Source organism: Narcine bancroftii, chromosome 1 (assembly GCF_036971445.1).
Source record: "Narcine bancroftii isolate sNarBan1 chromosome 1, sNarBan1.hap1, whole genome shotgun sequence".
NCBI classification, from domain to species: domain Eukaryota; kingdom Metazoa; phylum Chordata; class Chondrichthyes; order Torpediniformes; family Narcinidae; genus Narcine; species Narcine bancroftii.
This window is the reverse complement of record NC_091469.1, coordinates 393667403-393683839: the sequence shown is the minus strand read 5'-3', so window position 1 is coordinate 393683839 and position 16437 is coordinate 393667403. Positions and strand designations below refer to the sequence as shown.

The following is a 16437-nucleotide window of genomic DNA, read 5'->3' as shown; positions in this document are numbered from 1 at the left end:
ATAAAGTTTCTTCCCTCATTCTCATATGTTCCCCTCATCATTGCAACCAGCAAACAAACAAAAAAACATCAGGCCATGTTAGGAATGAGAGATGACAAAGATTAAGATGTCCGAATAGCATTAACACCCCGCCCCCCCACCCTCATAAAAATGGTGAATTGCAAAAGGCACAATGTAATTAAAATTTCAAACTCATCGCAATTCCAACTCCAATCTTGCAACATTTGGGTTTAATAGAGAAGGGTCAGTGTGAGGACAGCTGATCTGCTTCCAGATGCCGTACCTTAAAATAAGGCTAAGAAATTAAAATCAATCAAAACCACAGATGCTGGAAATCTGAAATAAAAACTGAAAATGGTGGAAATATTCAGGAGGTCAGTCAATGTCTGTGGAAATGGAAGCAGAGTCAATTCAGCTGTCTGATCTGTTGATCTGACCCTGTGATTAAGAAGTTGTTGGAGTTGTTTGTCAAGCATGAGATTATGGTGTACCTGGAGGTGTTTGACAAAATAGGCCAAAGTCAGAATTGTTTGCTTCAGGAAAAATCTTGCCTGCTTTTTTTAAGGAAACTATAAGCAGGTGAGACAAAGGAGATTCAGTGGATGTTGAATATTTAGATTTTCAAAAGGTCTTTGACAAGGTGCCTCATATGAGGCAACTTAACAAGATGAGAGCCCATGGAATTACAGGAAAGATATTAGCATGGGAATAAGATCCCTGTATTCCCACTCTGTTTCCTGCTAATCACTGGAACCAGTAATGTTCTGCAGGGATCAGTGTTGGGCCCATTTCTTTTTGCATTATATGTTAATGATTTGGATTGCAGAATAAATAGATTTTTAGCAAAGTTTGCAAATGATACAAAGATAGGTGGGAGGGCAGGTGGTAAGGAGGAAATGGAGAGGCTGCAGAGCGACTTAGATAGATTAGGTGAATGGGCAAATAAGTAGCAAAAGAAATGTAATGTTAGAAAGTTTAAAAAAAACACAATGCTGGAGAAATTCAGCAAGTCAAATGGTGTACTTTTTATAGCAAAGATAAAGATACATAACCAATGTTTCAGGCTTGAGGCCTTCATCAAGGTGTGACCAAAATGTGGGAAGGTGCCTGAACAAAATGGTTAGGGGTAGTGGGAGGAGCATAGTCCCAAAGTCAGGAGGTAATAAATGGATAAGGGAAGGAAGGCATACCAGCAAACAAGAGGAGAAGGGATGACTTAGTAAATGGAGAGTGAAGGGGGTGGAGAGCTGGAGGAAAGAAGACAGAGGGATAGAGAAGAGAGAGAAGAATGTGGAGAAGGTTAACAGAAACTGGGGAATCCTAAGTTTATGTCATCTGGTTGGAGAATGCCAAGGTGGAAAATTAGGTGTTGCTCCTCCAATCTATGCATTAGATGACTCCTTCAGATACACAAATGAAGTGTTGCTTCACTTGGAAGGACTGGTTAGGGCCCCAAATGTTGGTGTGAGAGGAGTTGTGGGCACTGTGTGGCACTTCCTGCGGCTACATGGGAAAGTGCCAAGGGAGTGATTGATGGGAAGGGATGAGTGGAGGGAGCAGTCTCAATGGAAGGCAGAGAGGGGAAGATGTGTTCGGTAGTGGGATCATGTTGTAAGTGATAGAAATTATGGAGGATAATATGTTGGATGTGGGGTTGGTAGGTGAGGACAAGGGAAAATAGTTGTGAAAGTGTTAGAAAGTGTATAGTCATGCACTTTGGAGGTACAAAGGGACTTGGGAGTCCTCGTGCAGGATACCCTAAAGATTAACATCCAGGTTGAGTTGGTGGTGAAGAAGACAAATGCAATGTTGTCATGCATATCAAGAGGAATAAGATACAAGAGAAGCAATATGATGTTGAGGCTTTATAAGGCACTGCTGAGGCTTCACTCAGAGCATGGGTTATAGCTTGTGGTTCTTATTTAAGAAAGGATGTGCTGGCATTGGAGAGGTTTCAGAGGAGATTCAAAAGAATGATTTCTGTAATGAAGGGATTAATATATGAGGAATGTTTGATGGCTCTTGGACTGTACTCCGTGGAGTTCAGAAGAAATTTTGAATGTTGAAAAGCCTGGACAGAGTAGATGTGGCAAAGTTGCTTCCTATGATAGGGGAGTATAGGTCAAGAGGAGACAACTTCAAGATTGAAGGGTGCCCAATTAAAACAGAGATGTGGAGAAATTTCTTTTGCTAGTGAGTGTTGAACCTCTGGAATTTGCTAATATGGGTGGCTGTGAAGGTTAAGTCATTGGGTGTATTTAAGGCAAAGATTGCTAGGTATCTTAATCGGGTATCAAAGGCTATAGGCAGAAGACAGGGGAGTGGGGCTGAGTGGGAAAATGGATGCTTATGATGGAATGGTGGCGTGAACTTCATGGGTCAAAGGGCCTGCTTCTGCTCCTACATCTTATGATCTTATATGCAATGAGACTTTGAATCTCACATTTAATCTGCTTTGAACTTTTAAATTAATTGTGAGCTTAACATCAGTGTTGAGTAAGTAACTGGAAGGGAGTCTGAGAGGCAGGATCAACTTTCATTTGGTAAGACAATTAGGGATAGGCAACATTACTTTGTGGAAGTCTCTCAAAATGGAGTTTTTTTCTGAAGAGTTGAAGAGAAAGATTGAGGCAGGGATGTAGACATTGTCAATATGGACTTTGGCAAGACACTTGACATGTTGTAGGAAGGTCAGTTTGCATGGGTTGTCAGGAGAACTGGCCAGTAGGATACTGAATTGGATTGACTGAGGAGAAGAGTTGTTACTAAGGGTTTGTTTTAGAAGTTGGTGTTGGGTTCACTGTTGTTTGTCACATATATTCATGACTTGGGTGCTGATGTAGTTAACATGTTTGATAAGTTTGCAGATAACACCAAAACTGGTGGAATTGTGTACAACGAAGGTTATCTAACATCACAACAGGATTTAAATGAACTAGGGGGTGTTGCACTTTGCCAGGTTAAATGAGGGCAGAACTTATACAGTGAGAGCCATGAGAAGTGAAGTAGAACAAAGAGACACTAGGGTACATAGTTCCATGAAAGTGACAAGACAAGTAGTCAGGATGACTAATTATGCATTTGGCACATTTGCCTTCTTCATTCAGTATATTGAGTACAGGAGCAGCGATGTCATGTAGGAATTGCACAAAGCTTTGGTGAGACCACATTTGGAGTTCTGTGGCAATTTTGGTGATTTAGCTATATAAAATATATCCTTAAATTGGAAATGGTGCAGCAAAGGCTCACAAGAATAGTACTGAGACTGGTAAGCTTGAATTATAAGGAGAGATGGGTTGGACTAGGACTTTTCTCCCTGGACTGTAGGAAGCTAAGGGAGATCTTACAGAGGTTATAAAGTCATAAGGGACATGGAGAAGGTAAATAGTCATAGTTCTTTTCCCAGGGCAGGAGAATGTAAAACCAGAGGGCATAGATTTAAGGTGAGAAGGGAAAGGTTAAAAAGGGATCTGAGGCACACCTTCTTTCTCACAGTGTTGGTATATGGAATGACCTGCCAGAGGAAGTGAAAGAAGCTGGGACAATTGCAATGTTAAAAATACATTTGGACAGGTACAAAGGTTTAGAAGGATATGAGCCAAATGCAGATAAGTAGGACAGGCTTAGTCCACATGGACAAGTGGATCGAAGGGCCTTTTTCCATGCTGTCGAACTCCATGACTCTAAGCCCTGGTGAGTAAGCATGTGGAATATAGTGTATGGATCTAGCCTCTCTAAAAGGAAAGGATATAGCTGCCATCAATTGAGTTTAGTGAAAATTCACAAATTGATTCCTGGGGTCATGGAATATCAAATGAAGGTTTAACTTCAAAAAATGTTTTGTTGAAAATTGCAATGTTCTTCTGGGTATTATGGGCTAGATGTTGAATTAATGTTTCCCCTGGATGAGGATAATTGAAACCAGGTGTCATTGTCCCAAAATAAGAATTTTGTCATTCAGGAGAGAGATGAGAAGTAATGAATCTTGGGAATCCTGCTGGGCTCAGTCACTGAGTATATTCAAGGAAGAAATTAATAAATTATTAGGTATTGAGGGATTCAAGGATATGGTTTAATGCAGGAAAATGCAAGAGGTGTAAGTACAACTATGATTTTTTTGACTGGTAGGCTCGGTAAATGGGATTGAATAGCCTACTCCTCCTGTTTTCTTTATTCTTGTGTAGAGCTGAGGTATCCTATGCCAAAGGATTAACATTACTCTGTGGTTAACAAGGAATTACTTATGTGAGAGGGAAAAAGGTTGAGAAACATGGTTCTAGGCCAAGAGGAACACATCGTCCCTATTGGGCCTCCAAACATATATGGTGTCCTGCCTTCACCTCTGGTTTAGGGTCAAAGTCAGGGATTGCACTGCCATGGGTTAAGCATCCTCTTGGTTGGGGAAATACCCCTTATCCTATATTTCAACTAAAAAAATGGGGAAACTGTTGGAGCTGCTGGTGGTGAAGACCCACAGAGTGTGAGGAGAGAAGACACAGCGCTTCCCTGCAAGGTTCTACTACTCATTACAATTAGCAACAGCTCTGTACAGGTTTTATAACAAAAGAGCACTGTTGGGTTAAATCTCCATGTGGGGAAAAGTATAATTCCCAATTGAAAGTCTTCCCCTGCCCTTGGAAAATCTGGCACAGGAAGGACCCTAATCAAACTGAAAGATTAAGGTGAAATGATTGAACTTCAAATGATGAAAATTTCAGGAAGATATGACAATTTGTGCATGAGAATTGAGGCATGTTGGGACTGACTTAATTTTGGGATTATTGAAATGGTTGGTCATCAATACCTGCACATCAATCTTGTACCGTTCATAAAATTCCCAAAGTGAATATCTCAAATTAGTTCGAGATTGTTTTCGGAAAAACTTTACTGTAAAAATAGAAGAGCCAACTTTTAAATTTAGGTGAATCTGAGAAGTTCATGCAGCAGCATGAGTTGGATACAGTGCAAGAGGTTTGTCTCCACAAATTAGTAAATATCGCTTGGTAAAGGTAAAGGTTCCATTATTATCATGACCATAAGGCAGACAGAGAGTCATCACTTTGTCCAACTCCCCTCACAGAAACCTACAGCAGCTGGTTTTCCTAGGCAGTCTCCCCTCCAAATACTGACCAGCACTGAACCTGCTTAGCTTCCGAGATCAGACAATCCCAGGCCTATTCAGTCTATTAGGTGCGATTAGAAAACCTTTTACAAGGGAGAGTTTCACATGCAGTTATAAACTGTTTCTGCTATTTTCATGTAAGATACATGTTCATGGATTTTGTTTTCAATGGTAATGTTTATTCATTTGGATTTTTTTTTGTTATTTTCTAGGGTTATCCTGGTAAAACAGGACCCAGTGGTTTTCTTGGACATCCAGGGCCTGCCGGACCTGCTGGACCCAAGGTAAATCCTTTATGTTGCCTTAATATTAAAGAACTAAACAGAAATGCCATACTGCAGGTTATGCCACATCCATTAAGGGAAAATGTCAGTCAACATTTTAAGACCATAGAACAATAAGATGTAGGAGCAGAAGTAGGCCACTCAGTCTGTTGAGTTTTCTCTGCCATTCTGAAATGAGCTGACCCACTCAGCCCCACTCCCCTGCCTTCTCCCCATAACCTTTGATACTATGACTATTCAGATAGCTATCAATCTTTGGCTTAAATAACCCCAATGACCTGGCCTCCGCAGCTGCCCATGGTAGCAAATTTTAGACGCCACCACCCGCTGGCTGAAGAAATTCCTACACACCTCTGCTTTAAATGGGTGCCCTTGAATTCTGAAGTTGTGCCCTCTTGTCCTAGACTCCCCTATCATGGGAAACAACTTTACCCCATCTACTCTTTTCAGCCCTTTCAACATTCAACATTTTGTTAAGCAGCCTTATGTGTAGCACCTTGTCAAAAGCCCTTTGAAAGTCCAAATATACAACAACCATATCCTTTGTCTAGACTGCTTGTGGTTTCTACAAGACACTGCAGTAAGTTTGTCAGGCAAGATATTCTCTTAAAGAAACCATGCTGACTTGGGCCTATCTTGTCAGGTAACCACATCCTTGACAATCGACTCTCACAACTTCCCAACCACCAATGTTAGACTGCTTTCCTTTCTGCTGTTTCCCTCTGTAAATAGTGGACTGATCTTTGCAATTTCCCAGTCATCCGGAATCATGCCAGAACCTATTGATTCTTGAAGGATCATTACTAATGCCTCCACAATCTCAAAAGCTTCTTCTTTCAGAACCCAAGGGTGTAATCTGGTCCAGAAGACTTTTCAGCTCCCTAAGCACCTTCTCTCTAATGATTACGACTGCACTCACCTCTCTTCCTTGACACCTTTGAAAGTCCAATATACTGCAAATGTCTTCCACAATTAAGACTGATTCAAAATACTTATTCAGTTCCTCTGCTATTCTCCTTGTCTCCCAGGATCATTTCTTATCGGTCATAAATCTATTCTTATCGGTCATAAATCTATTCTTATCGGTCATAAATCTATTCTTCTCGGTCATAAATCTATTCTTCTCGGTCATAAATCTATTCTTCTCGGCATAAATCGATTCTTAACGGTCATAAATCTATTCTTATCGGTCATAAATCTATTCTTATCGGTCATAAATCTATTCTTCTCGGTCATAACTCTATTCTTCTCGGTCATAAATCTATTCTTATCGGTCATAAATCTATTCTTATCGGTCATAAATCTATTCTTATCGGTCATAAATCTATTCTTATCGGTCATAAATCTATTCTTATCGGTCATAAATCTATTCTTATCGGTCATAAATCTATTCTTATCGGTCATAAATCTATTCTTATCGGTCATAAATCTACTCTTCTCGGTCATAAATCTACTCTTCTCGGTCATAAATCTATTCTTATTGGTCATAAATCTATTCTTATCGGTCATAAATCTATTCTTATCGGTCATAAATCTATTCTTATCAGTCATAAATCTATTCTTATCGGTCATAAATCTATTCTTATCGGTCATAAATCTATTCTTATCGGTCATAAATCTATTCTTATCGGTCATAAATCTATTCTTATCGGTCATAAATCTATCCTTATCGGTCATAAATCTATTCTTATCGGTCATAAATCTACTCTTCTCGGTCATAAATCTACTCTTCTCGGTCATAAATCTATTCTTATCGGTCATAAATCTATTCTTATCGGTCATAAATCTATTCTTGCCTGTTTTGATTTACCCTTAATGTACTTAAAAGATTTTATAATCTTTATTGATATTATTTGCTAGTCCCCTTTCAACATTCATCTTTTCCTTCCAAATAACCTTCTGTCAGTTTTTAAAACTTCTCAATCCTCCATCTTCCCACTATTTTTGCTTCCATGTATTCCCTTTCTTTTGCTTTTAATTTGGTTTTGGCTTCTCTTGTCAACCACAGATGTGTCATTTTTTTCCCCATTCAAATATTTATTTTTTTTAATTATACCTCTCCTGCATTTCCTTATTTCTCACAGAAACTCCAGCCATTGGAAATTGCCTTTCCAATTTATTTTTGCCAGTTCCTCCCTCGTACCTCTGTTGGGCCCTTTATTCCACTGGTATACTAACACATCTGATTTCAGTTTCTCCCACTCAAACTGCAGGATGAATTTTGTGGTATTAGGATCACTGCATCTTAAGGGTCCCCTTACCTTCAACTCCCTTATCAACTCTGGTTCATTGCATAATATCCAATACAGAGCTGCCATGTTCTTGGTCGGCTCAGCCACAAGTTGTTCCAAGAAGTTATCTACAAATCCTCTCTCTTGAGATCCAGTCCCAACCTGGTTTTCGCAATCTACTTGCATGTAGTCATTCCCCATGACTACCATAACATTACTCTTCTGACATACATTTTCTATCTGCTGTTATAATTTGTGGTCCACTTCCCAACTACTATTTGGAGGTCAACGGTGTCTTTTTACCCTTGCCATTTCTTAACTTAACCCACAATTATTCTTTATCTTCTGATCCTACGTAACCTCTTTCTAATGATTTAATGTTCCTTACCAACAGAGCTACGTCACCCCCTCTGCTTAGCTGCCTATTCTCTGGATACACTGTGTATCCTTGGAACCCATTAGCGAGTCATTTTGTAATTTTAATTTTTAAAAAATTATATAATTCTGTCCGTAACATTTCTCTTTACAACTGTTCCTTAACAGCCTAACTCTGAGCTCAAAACATTGACTGACCATTTCTCTACATGGATGCTGCCTGGCCTTTGAGTTTCCTCCAACTTCTCATTGTTTTCTCAGAGATTCCAGCATCTAAAGTTATTGAGTTCCTCTAGAAAAATCAAGCCATTGAAAAAATTGATCCAGACTATATTTTATTTGGAAATGCTTTCCATTTTAACATTCCAATAAAATAACACTTTTTAAAAATTATATTTAAATCATTAACTTAAGTCTCTGGAAATTCATTTGTGTTGAGAGACATGCAGCCCAGATACAGGCCCTTTGGACCACAGCAATCACGCCAACCATCAAGCACTAATTCCATTTTTTTCCTCTCGTATCCCATCAACTTTTCCATTCCCTTTCCTTCAATTCTGCTGTCACCTACTACAATATAGACAATTTACATTTGCCATTTAAACATCCAACCATTTTGTCTTCTGCATTTGGGAGTAAACTGGACCATCCAAGGAAACCCTCAAGTAGTCACAGCAAGAACATAGATGGTCCATCACAAAGGTAAACAAAAAAATCTCCAGATGCTGTGGTTCTGTGCAAAACACAAAAGTGCTGGAAAAACTCAGCAGGCATGCAGCATCCATAGGAAATAAAAAGCAATCAACTTTTTTGGGCTTGAGTTCTTCATTAGGACTGTGGAAAATCAGACAGACCCCTGAATGAAAAGACGGAGGAGAGGATGGAGAAAGGGGAAGGAGGAGGACCACGAGCTAACAGATAAGAGGTGGATACAAGTGAGAGGGTAGAAGAGAAAGAAGCTGAGAAGTGAAAGGGGGAGAGAGCAGAGGGTCAAGGAGAGCTCTCTAATAAGACAAGGAAAGGAAGTGAGGGGGAGCTGGAGAAAGACAGAGGGGGAGAGAAAAAAGGAGACCGAGGTAGGGGGGGTTAATGGAAATTGGAGGTCGATATTGATGCCATCTGGTTGGGAACTGCTGAGATGCAGGGTGTTTTACTTCCAATTTGCGGGGAGCCTTAATTTGTCAGTGCAGAATAATAGGAATATTGATGAGAACATTGGCCAAAGATGATTTCAGTTGACCTGATGTTGAATTCAGGTGTGCAAAGAGTTTGCATTGCAGTATGGCCATATAACATTGCGACGTGTAGAATAGCAAAAAAATGTTATCCATGTTGTTCCATTATTTTACTGATAGTCCCCATGTCTTTAAAATAATTTCCTTCCAACATTCATTATGGAACTGATCAATTTGAGTTAGGGAGATGGTGCAATGAGATGAAATCAGAAGAAAACTTTTCTCTTTTCGCGTAGTTTAAAAATGAGACTGATATAAGAAACAAGGAACAGAGTGGTGCCACTGAAAGTGGAATTGTGTGAGGACACATTAGCAGGTAGTACACCGACTGTTGAAGCTATAAATATGTTTTTTTACCTGTTTTTCCCACAAAGAAACGGCTAATCTGTTTGTTCTAGATAGGATGTTGCAGGTGAAATATGCAGCCGTATTAATTACATCTTAGTATCACCGTGATTGTGGAAGAGTTTTGTAAATCTACAGTAGATAAATGTCAGATACTTGGTAAAACACATTTTAAGATTCTTAAGGAAGTAAGAAAGGGTTACAGGAATTCTGATGAAAATCAGAGAAAATCATGTCAAGGAATTCTGGAATGGTGCCGGGGTTTGCAAAGACAGCTGTTACTCATGTTCTTTCCCATGGTGGAACAAAAAATGGTGCAGGAAAGTGCAGAGCAATGAGACTATTGCCAGTGAGTAAAATTACAGAATTCTAATGTAATGATACTACAGCATCATGGAACATTTTTACACAGATAAAATTATGAAAGAGAGCTATATGTCAATAATGAAGGGATCCTCCTTAATGACCCTATGCTTTGATAGTGTAACAAGGGACCTTGGTAAAATCTGTGGTTCCCTCATTGGCCTCATCAGATTAGAACCCACAGCACTGGAATAGAACCTGGTCATTCTCGATCTCAATGGACTGCCTGAAAAGGAGAAATGTATGGGATGTGGTCAATGTTGAACTGAAATTCTGCTACTTTTCAAATTATTAGTGTGAATGCACTAAAAATCAATATAGTCCCACTTGGTAAATTTTTTTAAAAATCTTGCAGCTACTCATCTTATACACTAGAGGGCAACCAAAATAGAGGCTGGAGTTTGTGGAGTTATTAGTAAATTAGGCATAAGCTCAATGGAAAAGTGAAAGTTAAATGGAATATAAATGTCTTTTTTTAGGGTTGAAAATAATGTGGGCCAAGACCAACTATATCAATCTGTCCATCAGTACCAGAAGGAGGAGTTGAATGAACTAGGGGGTGCCAGATTTTAAAAGGGACAGACAGAGTAAATGTGGATAGGCTTTTTCAATTAAGAAAGGGGGAGATTCAAACTAGAGGACATGGTTTAAGATTGAAGGGGGAAAATTATAAGGGGAACATGAGGGGAAATTTCTTTACGCAGAGGGTGGTGGGGATGTGGAATGAGCTTCCGGCAGACGTGGTCGAGGCGGGATCATTGGTTACGTTTAAGGAAAGACTGGATCGTTACTTGGATAGGAGGGGACTAGAGGAGTATGGACCGGGTGCTGGTCAGTGGGACTAGGAGGGTGGGGATTTGCTACGGCATGGACTAGTAGGACCGAACTGGCCTGTTCTGTGCTGTAAGTGGTTATATGGTTATATGGACAACAAATTCAGAACTAATTTGTGTAAATAATTCAAGATGTGTGTTTTCAAGCTGTGACAATAATTCACTGAGAATGTGGATTTGCTGATTAGTAATGACAAATACAGATGCAATTTAAATAGATTTATTTTTTAAATTTTAATTTTGGGAACTGAGTAATGAGATAGACAAGATGGTAAGAGTGATGTGCTTGTGAGGAAAGAGATGCCTTGAGACCTAGGCTTCTCAAAGCTTTCCATGAATTTGGTTTTACTCTTTTTATGTTTGCTCAGTTACTGGTTTTGAAGGGACATTGAGTGTTTTGTTTGGTTAGTAGTTTGTTGGGAAGCAAACTAGAGGCACAACCTTTTCTTAATTAATAATACCTATGCACAATTCATCCAATTAACAGTCAACTATTTTCTTCACAAAATACAAGACATTGGCCTTTGAAATTACATGCAGCTTCTCTCTCGGCAGATCATAAAAACCCTTGCAGAAATTCTGCCAACTTTCCTTATGTTTCACCTACAAAAAAATAATTCTGCACAGCAAGAAGCTGTTGGTAAAGATAAGCATTGCACAAAGGCTATAACCAAAGTGAAAACAATTGTAGCCCTGTTTCACAGACTGCAGAAAAAAAACACTGCCACACAAATCCACATAATAGTTCAGATATGGTCTAGAATATAAAACTCGACAGCTTCTATTAGATAAGGTAAAAACAAAAAAAAAAAAAATGGATACACTCAGCAGCCAAGCTGCTTCCATGAAAAGAGAAATAGAGTTAGTGCTTCTGATCAAAGAGCTTTTGTCAGACTGAGAAAGAAAAATCTAATTTATTTTTATGCTGCAGACAGAGCTGGGGAGGGATGGATAGGGCTTTACAGGGAAAGTGAATGTTGTGGTGGTGGGGGAGGGCAAACTGATTAAGGAAATACTATGCCTCCATGCGGTTGAAACAAAATTAAAGAGAAAAGTGACATGGGGATAGTATTCAACTGAAAGAAAGTGTAGGCCTGAAGTAGATTGTTTATCAGTTCTTTTGTCCACTGGATCAATTGCATTGCAGTAAGGTTGAAAATAGGAGGCAAGACATCTCAATGGCCGAGTGTGCAGTTGAGGAGAGGAGAGCTCTGTGATGGAACTTCAGAAAAAAATAGATTCAAGGCACAAATATAGTAGATTTTTTTTCCACATAGCACATCTGTTTATATCAGCAAAGTTCTGCTGCATTCCATTATTTGATAAATAGGAAACAATTCCTGCATTCTAGAAGGTGAATAATTCTATTTCCTGCATTTGGTGTTAGCCACCTTAAAAGTACACCTTGAAAATTCGTATATTGCCTCATTTGATCCAATATGACTATTGGATCAAATGAGGCAATATAAGCAGTATATAAAGCCCCACTTTGAGAGGGAATAACTAATTTCAGCATGGATGGCCATTCAGCCCATTGGATTTATACTATCCCCAGAACAATCCCATCAGTTACATTCCCTTATTTCACTGCAGTCCTTCAACGATCTCAAATCTCACTGACAGGCAACAAGACATTTGGTTAAGCAAGTCTGTACAGACGCTTGAAGCAACCTACTCTGCTCAATTCCCCATTTATTTCCCTGCAACCTATTTTCTCTTGAATGACCAATCCCCCTGATTCTGCAGCCACCAACTAATCAAGTGACATTAGGCAAACCAGCATGTTTTTGGGTTGTGGGAAGAAACTAGACCATTGGAGAAAAGCCACAGCATCACAGGAAGAACACACAACTCATTCTCTTTCACACACTCACCAACCATGTGAGGCTGCATGGTTAGTGTAGCAATTAGAGCAATGCTATTAGCGTGCTATTGACCGGGGTTTGAATCCAGTGCTGTTTGTAAGGAGTTTGTATGTTTTCCCCTGTCTGCATGGGTTTCCTTCAGGTGCTCCAGTTTCCTCCCATTATTCAAAACAAACTGGATGTGCAGGTCAATAGGGTATAATCGGACGGTATGGGCTTGTGGAGTGAAAGGGATAGTTAATGTACTGTAAGTCTAAATCAGACTCCTTTTTGATTATTTTGGCCACCATATTAAAAGTTAATTTACAGTAACCGATTCAACTATCAGATCTTCTTTGAGATGTGGAAGAAAACTATATCTGCCAGCAGAAAAATGGTCACAGGGAGAACATGTAAAATGCACCTACTCTGTATTCTTGGACCTTAGATCCCTCAAGTAATAAGGCAGCAGCACTAACTACTGACTCACTACACTGCCCAAAACAAAGCAATTTGTAATTACAATCTATGAAAAAGAATCTCCCCCTCCCTATTTTTCCACAACTGAGATGTTTATGACTAGTTTAAGAATCTGCTTTGTAGTTTCAATCTGTGTAAGTTTTGCAAGCATTGCAATTATGTAATTTCTTTCTAACTACAGGGGGAACCTGGGAGACATGGCGAAGTTGGGTTACCAGGGCCTGCAGGTAAAGGATTTGCAGGACCAAAGGTAAAAACAAATCATTTGTGTTAAAATCTAACCAGTGTGTACTAATTATCAATGCATGTGAAAACAGTTTTGATTAATTTTCTGGTAAGACACCCTAATCAGAGTGACTCATAGTTGCCAGGAGTGGGTGTTACCACTGGAGCCTTCAATCACGTGCCTTGAAGTCAAGCTTGTGTAAATTTCAATAAATGGCTCACTTCATTTTTTTTGTAGTAAAACAAGTCAAGAGAGTTTGGGTCTGGTTTGGTGAAACTCTGTGACTGTCATTAATTCTCTGAGTAAACTGAAAGTGGGAGTTAGATTCCTCAGCTATGTGTGCAGCCCAAACATTCTGGGGACATTTACAACATCTTTTGGCGATGAGGCTGAAGCAAAATGTCAGTAACAATGGAACAGCTCAAGGCTGTCCTCAAACAACAGCAAGAGAGCTTTGAATTGATACAAGTGAAGCTAATGGTCCAGCTGGCAGCAAAAATGTCCATTGGAGCTTCAATCATTGAGGAAAGTGAGCCTGTGGTTAAAACAAATTCTGCAGACGCATTAATGAATCTATCACTGAGTTTAATGAGTCGTGCACTTTTGAAACTTGGTGCAAAAATGTATAAAGATTTGTTTTCAGTAGACTTTTCCAAGTTCAGTGAGGCATGGAAAATTAGGCTTTTGTGGAGGAAGTTAGGCACTCGAGAACATGAGCGCCACATAAACTTTATTCTGCCAAAATTTCCCTGGGAGCTCAGTTTGTGGGAAACACTTGATGTAATGGCAGAAATATTTGGTGAACAAACATCACTCTTCAACATTCGGTGTCAGTGTTTAAAAATGACCAAGAAAGATACCGAAGATTTTGTGGCATGGTAAATCAACAGTGTGAGTGTTTTAAACTCTCTACAGTGACTGAAGACCAGTTCAAGTGTCAAGTCTTTGTAGTATGAATGCAGTCACACCAAGATGCAGACCTCAGAATGCGGTTATCGGCGAAGATTGAGCAGGACTCTGACATGACCCTTCAAAAATTAACTGCCAAATGCCAATGCTTAATTAATTTAAAACACGTCAGCAAAATGGTGGAAGCGGCAACTTCAAGCAATGTCCAGACAGTCAAATCAGCAGACCCTGCTAGACCAAATAAAAGTGTGGCCCATCCAGCCAAACTGCCTAGCGTTGTAGTAAATGCAAGAGTTGGAGACAGAAAGCAGAATGCTGTAGAACTGGCAGATGGAAAATACCTGATAGGTTAGCTTCATACAAAAGTGAAACCAATCAAAGCGACTTTCAAGGTGGCTAATGCCAAATGCAGGAAATATGTAAAAGTGCGCATTAACAACATCCCAGTGAGACTTCAAATTGATACAGGGTCTGATATCAAAGAAAACGTGGAAACTGATTGGTCAGCCAGAAATGACTCCAACCAAAAACACAGCAAAGAACACTTCTGGGGTATCCTGGAGTTGCTAGGCAAAGTTGACTGTTCTGTCAGCTTAAACGGTGCAGAAGGAAATGGATCATGTTATCTGGTAAAATGTCCTAACCTCGATCTCATGGGCCTCGACTGGATCAAAAGGTTGAACCTACTGGACCATCCACTTAATAATATTTGTCAACAGTTAGAAGTGGCAGATATCCCAAATGCAGCAAATACAGCTCAAGAGCTGCTGGTACAATTAAAGCAACGCCATCCAATGGTATTTTCCGAAGGCCTTGGACGGTACACTAAAACGAAGATGAAACTCTGTCTTCTGCCAAATTTGAAACAGACTTTCAAGACAAAACGACCTGTCCCATATGCAGCACTGCAAGAAATGGAGCAAGAAATGGAACAGCTGCAACATGAAGGAGTATTTGAACATGGGCTGCAACTATTGTGATGGTGAAGAAATCAAATGGGTCCATACATCTGTGTGCTGATTTTTTAACTAGTCTGAATGCATCATTGGACAACAATCAATACCCACTCCCATTGCCTGATGACCTTTTTGTGAAGCTGAATGGTGGCAAATGCTTTGTGAAGATCAACTTAGCCGAGGCATATCTACAAGTGGAGGTTGATGCTGAATCCAGTGAATTGCTAACCATCAACACGCACTGTGGCCTGTTCAGATACACCCGTCTATCATTTGGAGTGAAGACTGCTCGAGTTATCTTGCATAGAGACTTTGCTGAATGGTGTTCCAGGAGTTGCAGTGTACCTAGATAATATCCTGCTCATGGGAACACACGCTCAAGAATTGTTTGATCATTTTGAATGCGTGTTGTCCTGCATCAGAGACTGGCTTTCAAGTGCCCCCAGAAAAATGCACATATTTCATGGAGTCAGTGAAATATCTGGGTTTCATCATTGAGAATGGACGGCGGCCAGATCCACAAAACACTGATGGTATCAGGCGCATGGCTACACCCACAGATGTGATCATGTTACGTTCTTTCTTGGGACTTATTAGTCATTATAGTTCATTTCTGCCAGAGATGCATAAACTCCATGATCCACTCAACAAGCTCCTTACTAAGGGTAGCAAATGGAAATGGACTTCAAAATATCAAGTCGTTTAATCAAGTTAAGACAAGGCTAAATTCGAACCTTCTTTTGACGCACTACGATCCAAACTTGGAGATTGTCGTAGCTTCAGATGCATCACAGTCTGTGGTGGGTTCTGTCATTTCACACATATTCCCAGATGGGAATCAAAAGCCCATTGCACATGCAACACACTCTCTAACTGCTGCAGAGCATAACTATGGACAAATTGAAAAGGAAGCTCTAGCAATTGTTTTTGTAGTGAAGAAATTCCATAAAATGCTTTATGGCTGGTAATTCACTCTTCTGACAGATCATAATCTGCTATTATTTGGTTCAAAGAAAGGAATTCTAATTTACATGGCAAACCAACTGCCAAGATGGACAACCATGCTTTTTGGGTATGATTTTAAAATTAAATACCTGCCGACTACAAGTATCGGACAAGCTGATGCATTGTCGTGGCTTATTAGTGAACAGGAAACAGAGCCGGAAGAAATTCTTGTCACGGAACTCTCGGTAGAGGCAGAGGTCAACCAGGTATTCAAATATGCCTGTTACAG

At 39.7% G+C, this 16437-nt stretch overlaps 1 protein-coding gene across 2 annotated transcripts in view; it reads left to right on the top strand.

Annotated features, from left to right (window-relative positions):
* LOC138751433 (collagen alpha-1(XXVIII) chain-like) overlaps positions 1–16437 on the top strand; it is a 216801-nt gene that overhangs the window by 123619 nt on the left and 76745 nt on the right. For both annotated transcript variants that reach the window (XM_069913684.1, XM_069913685.1), the window contains exons 21-22: positions 5335–5406; positions 13294–13362. In XM_069913684.1, coding sequence (XP_069769785.1) covers positions 5335–5406; positions 13294–13362 — 141 coding nt within the window. The remainder of the gene's footprint in view (positions 1–5334; positions 5407–13293; positions 13363–16437) is intronic.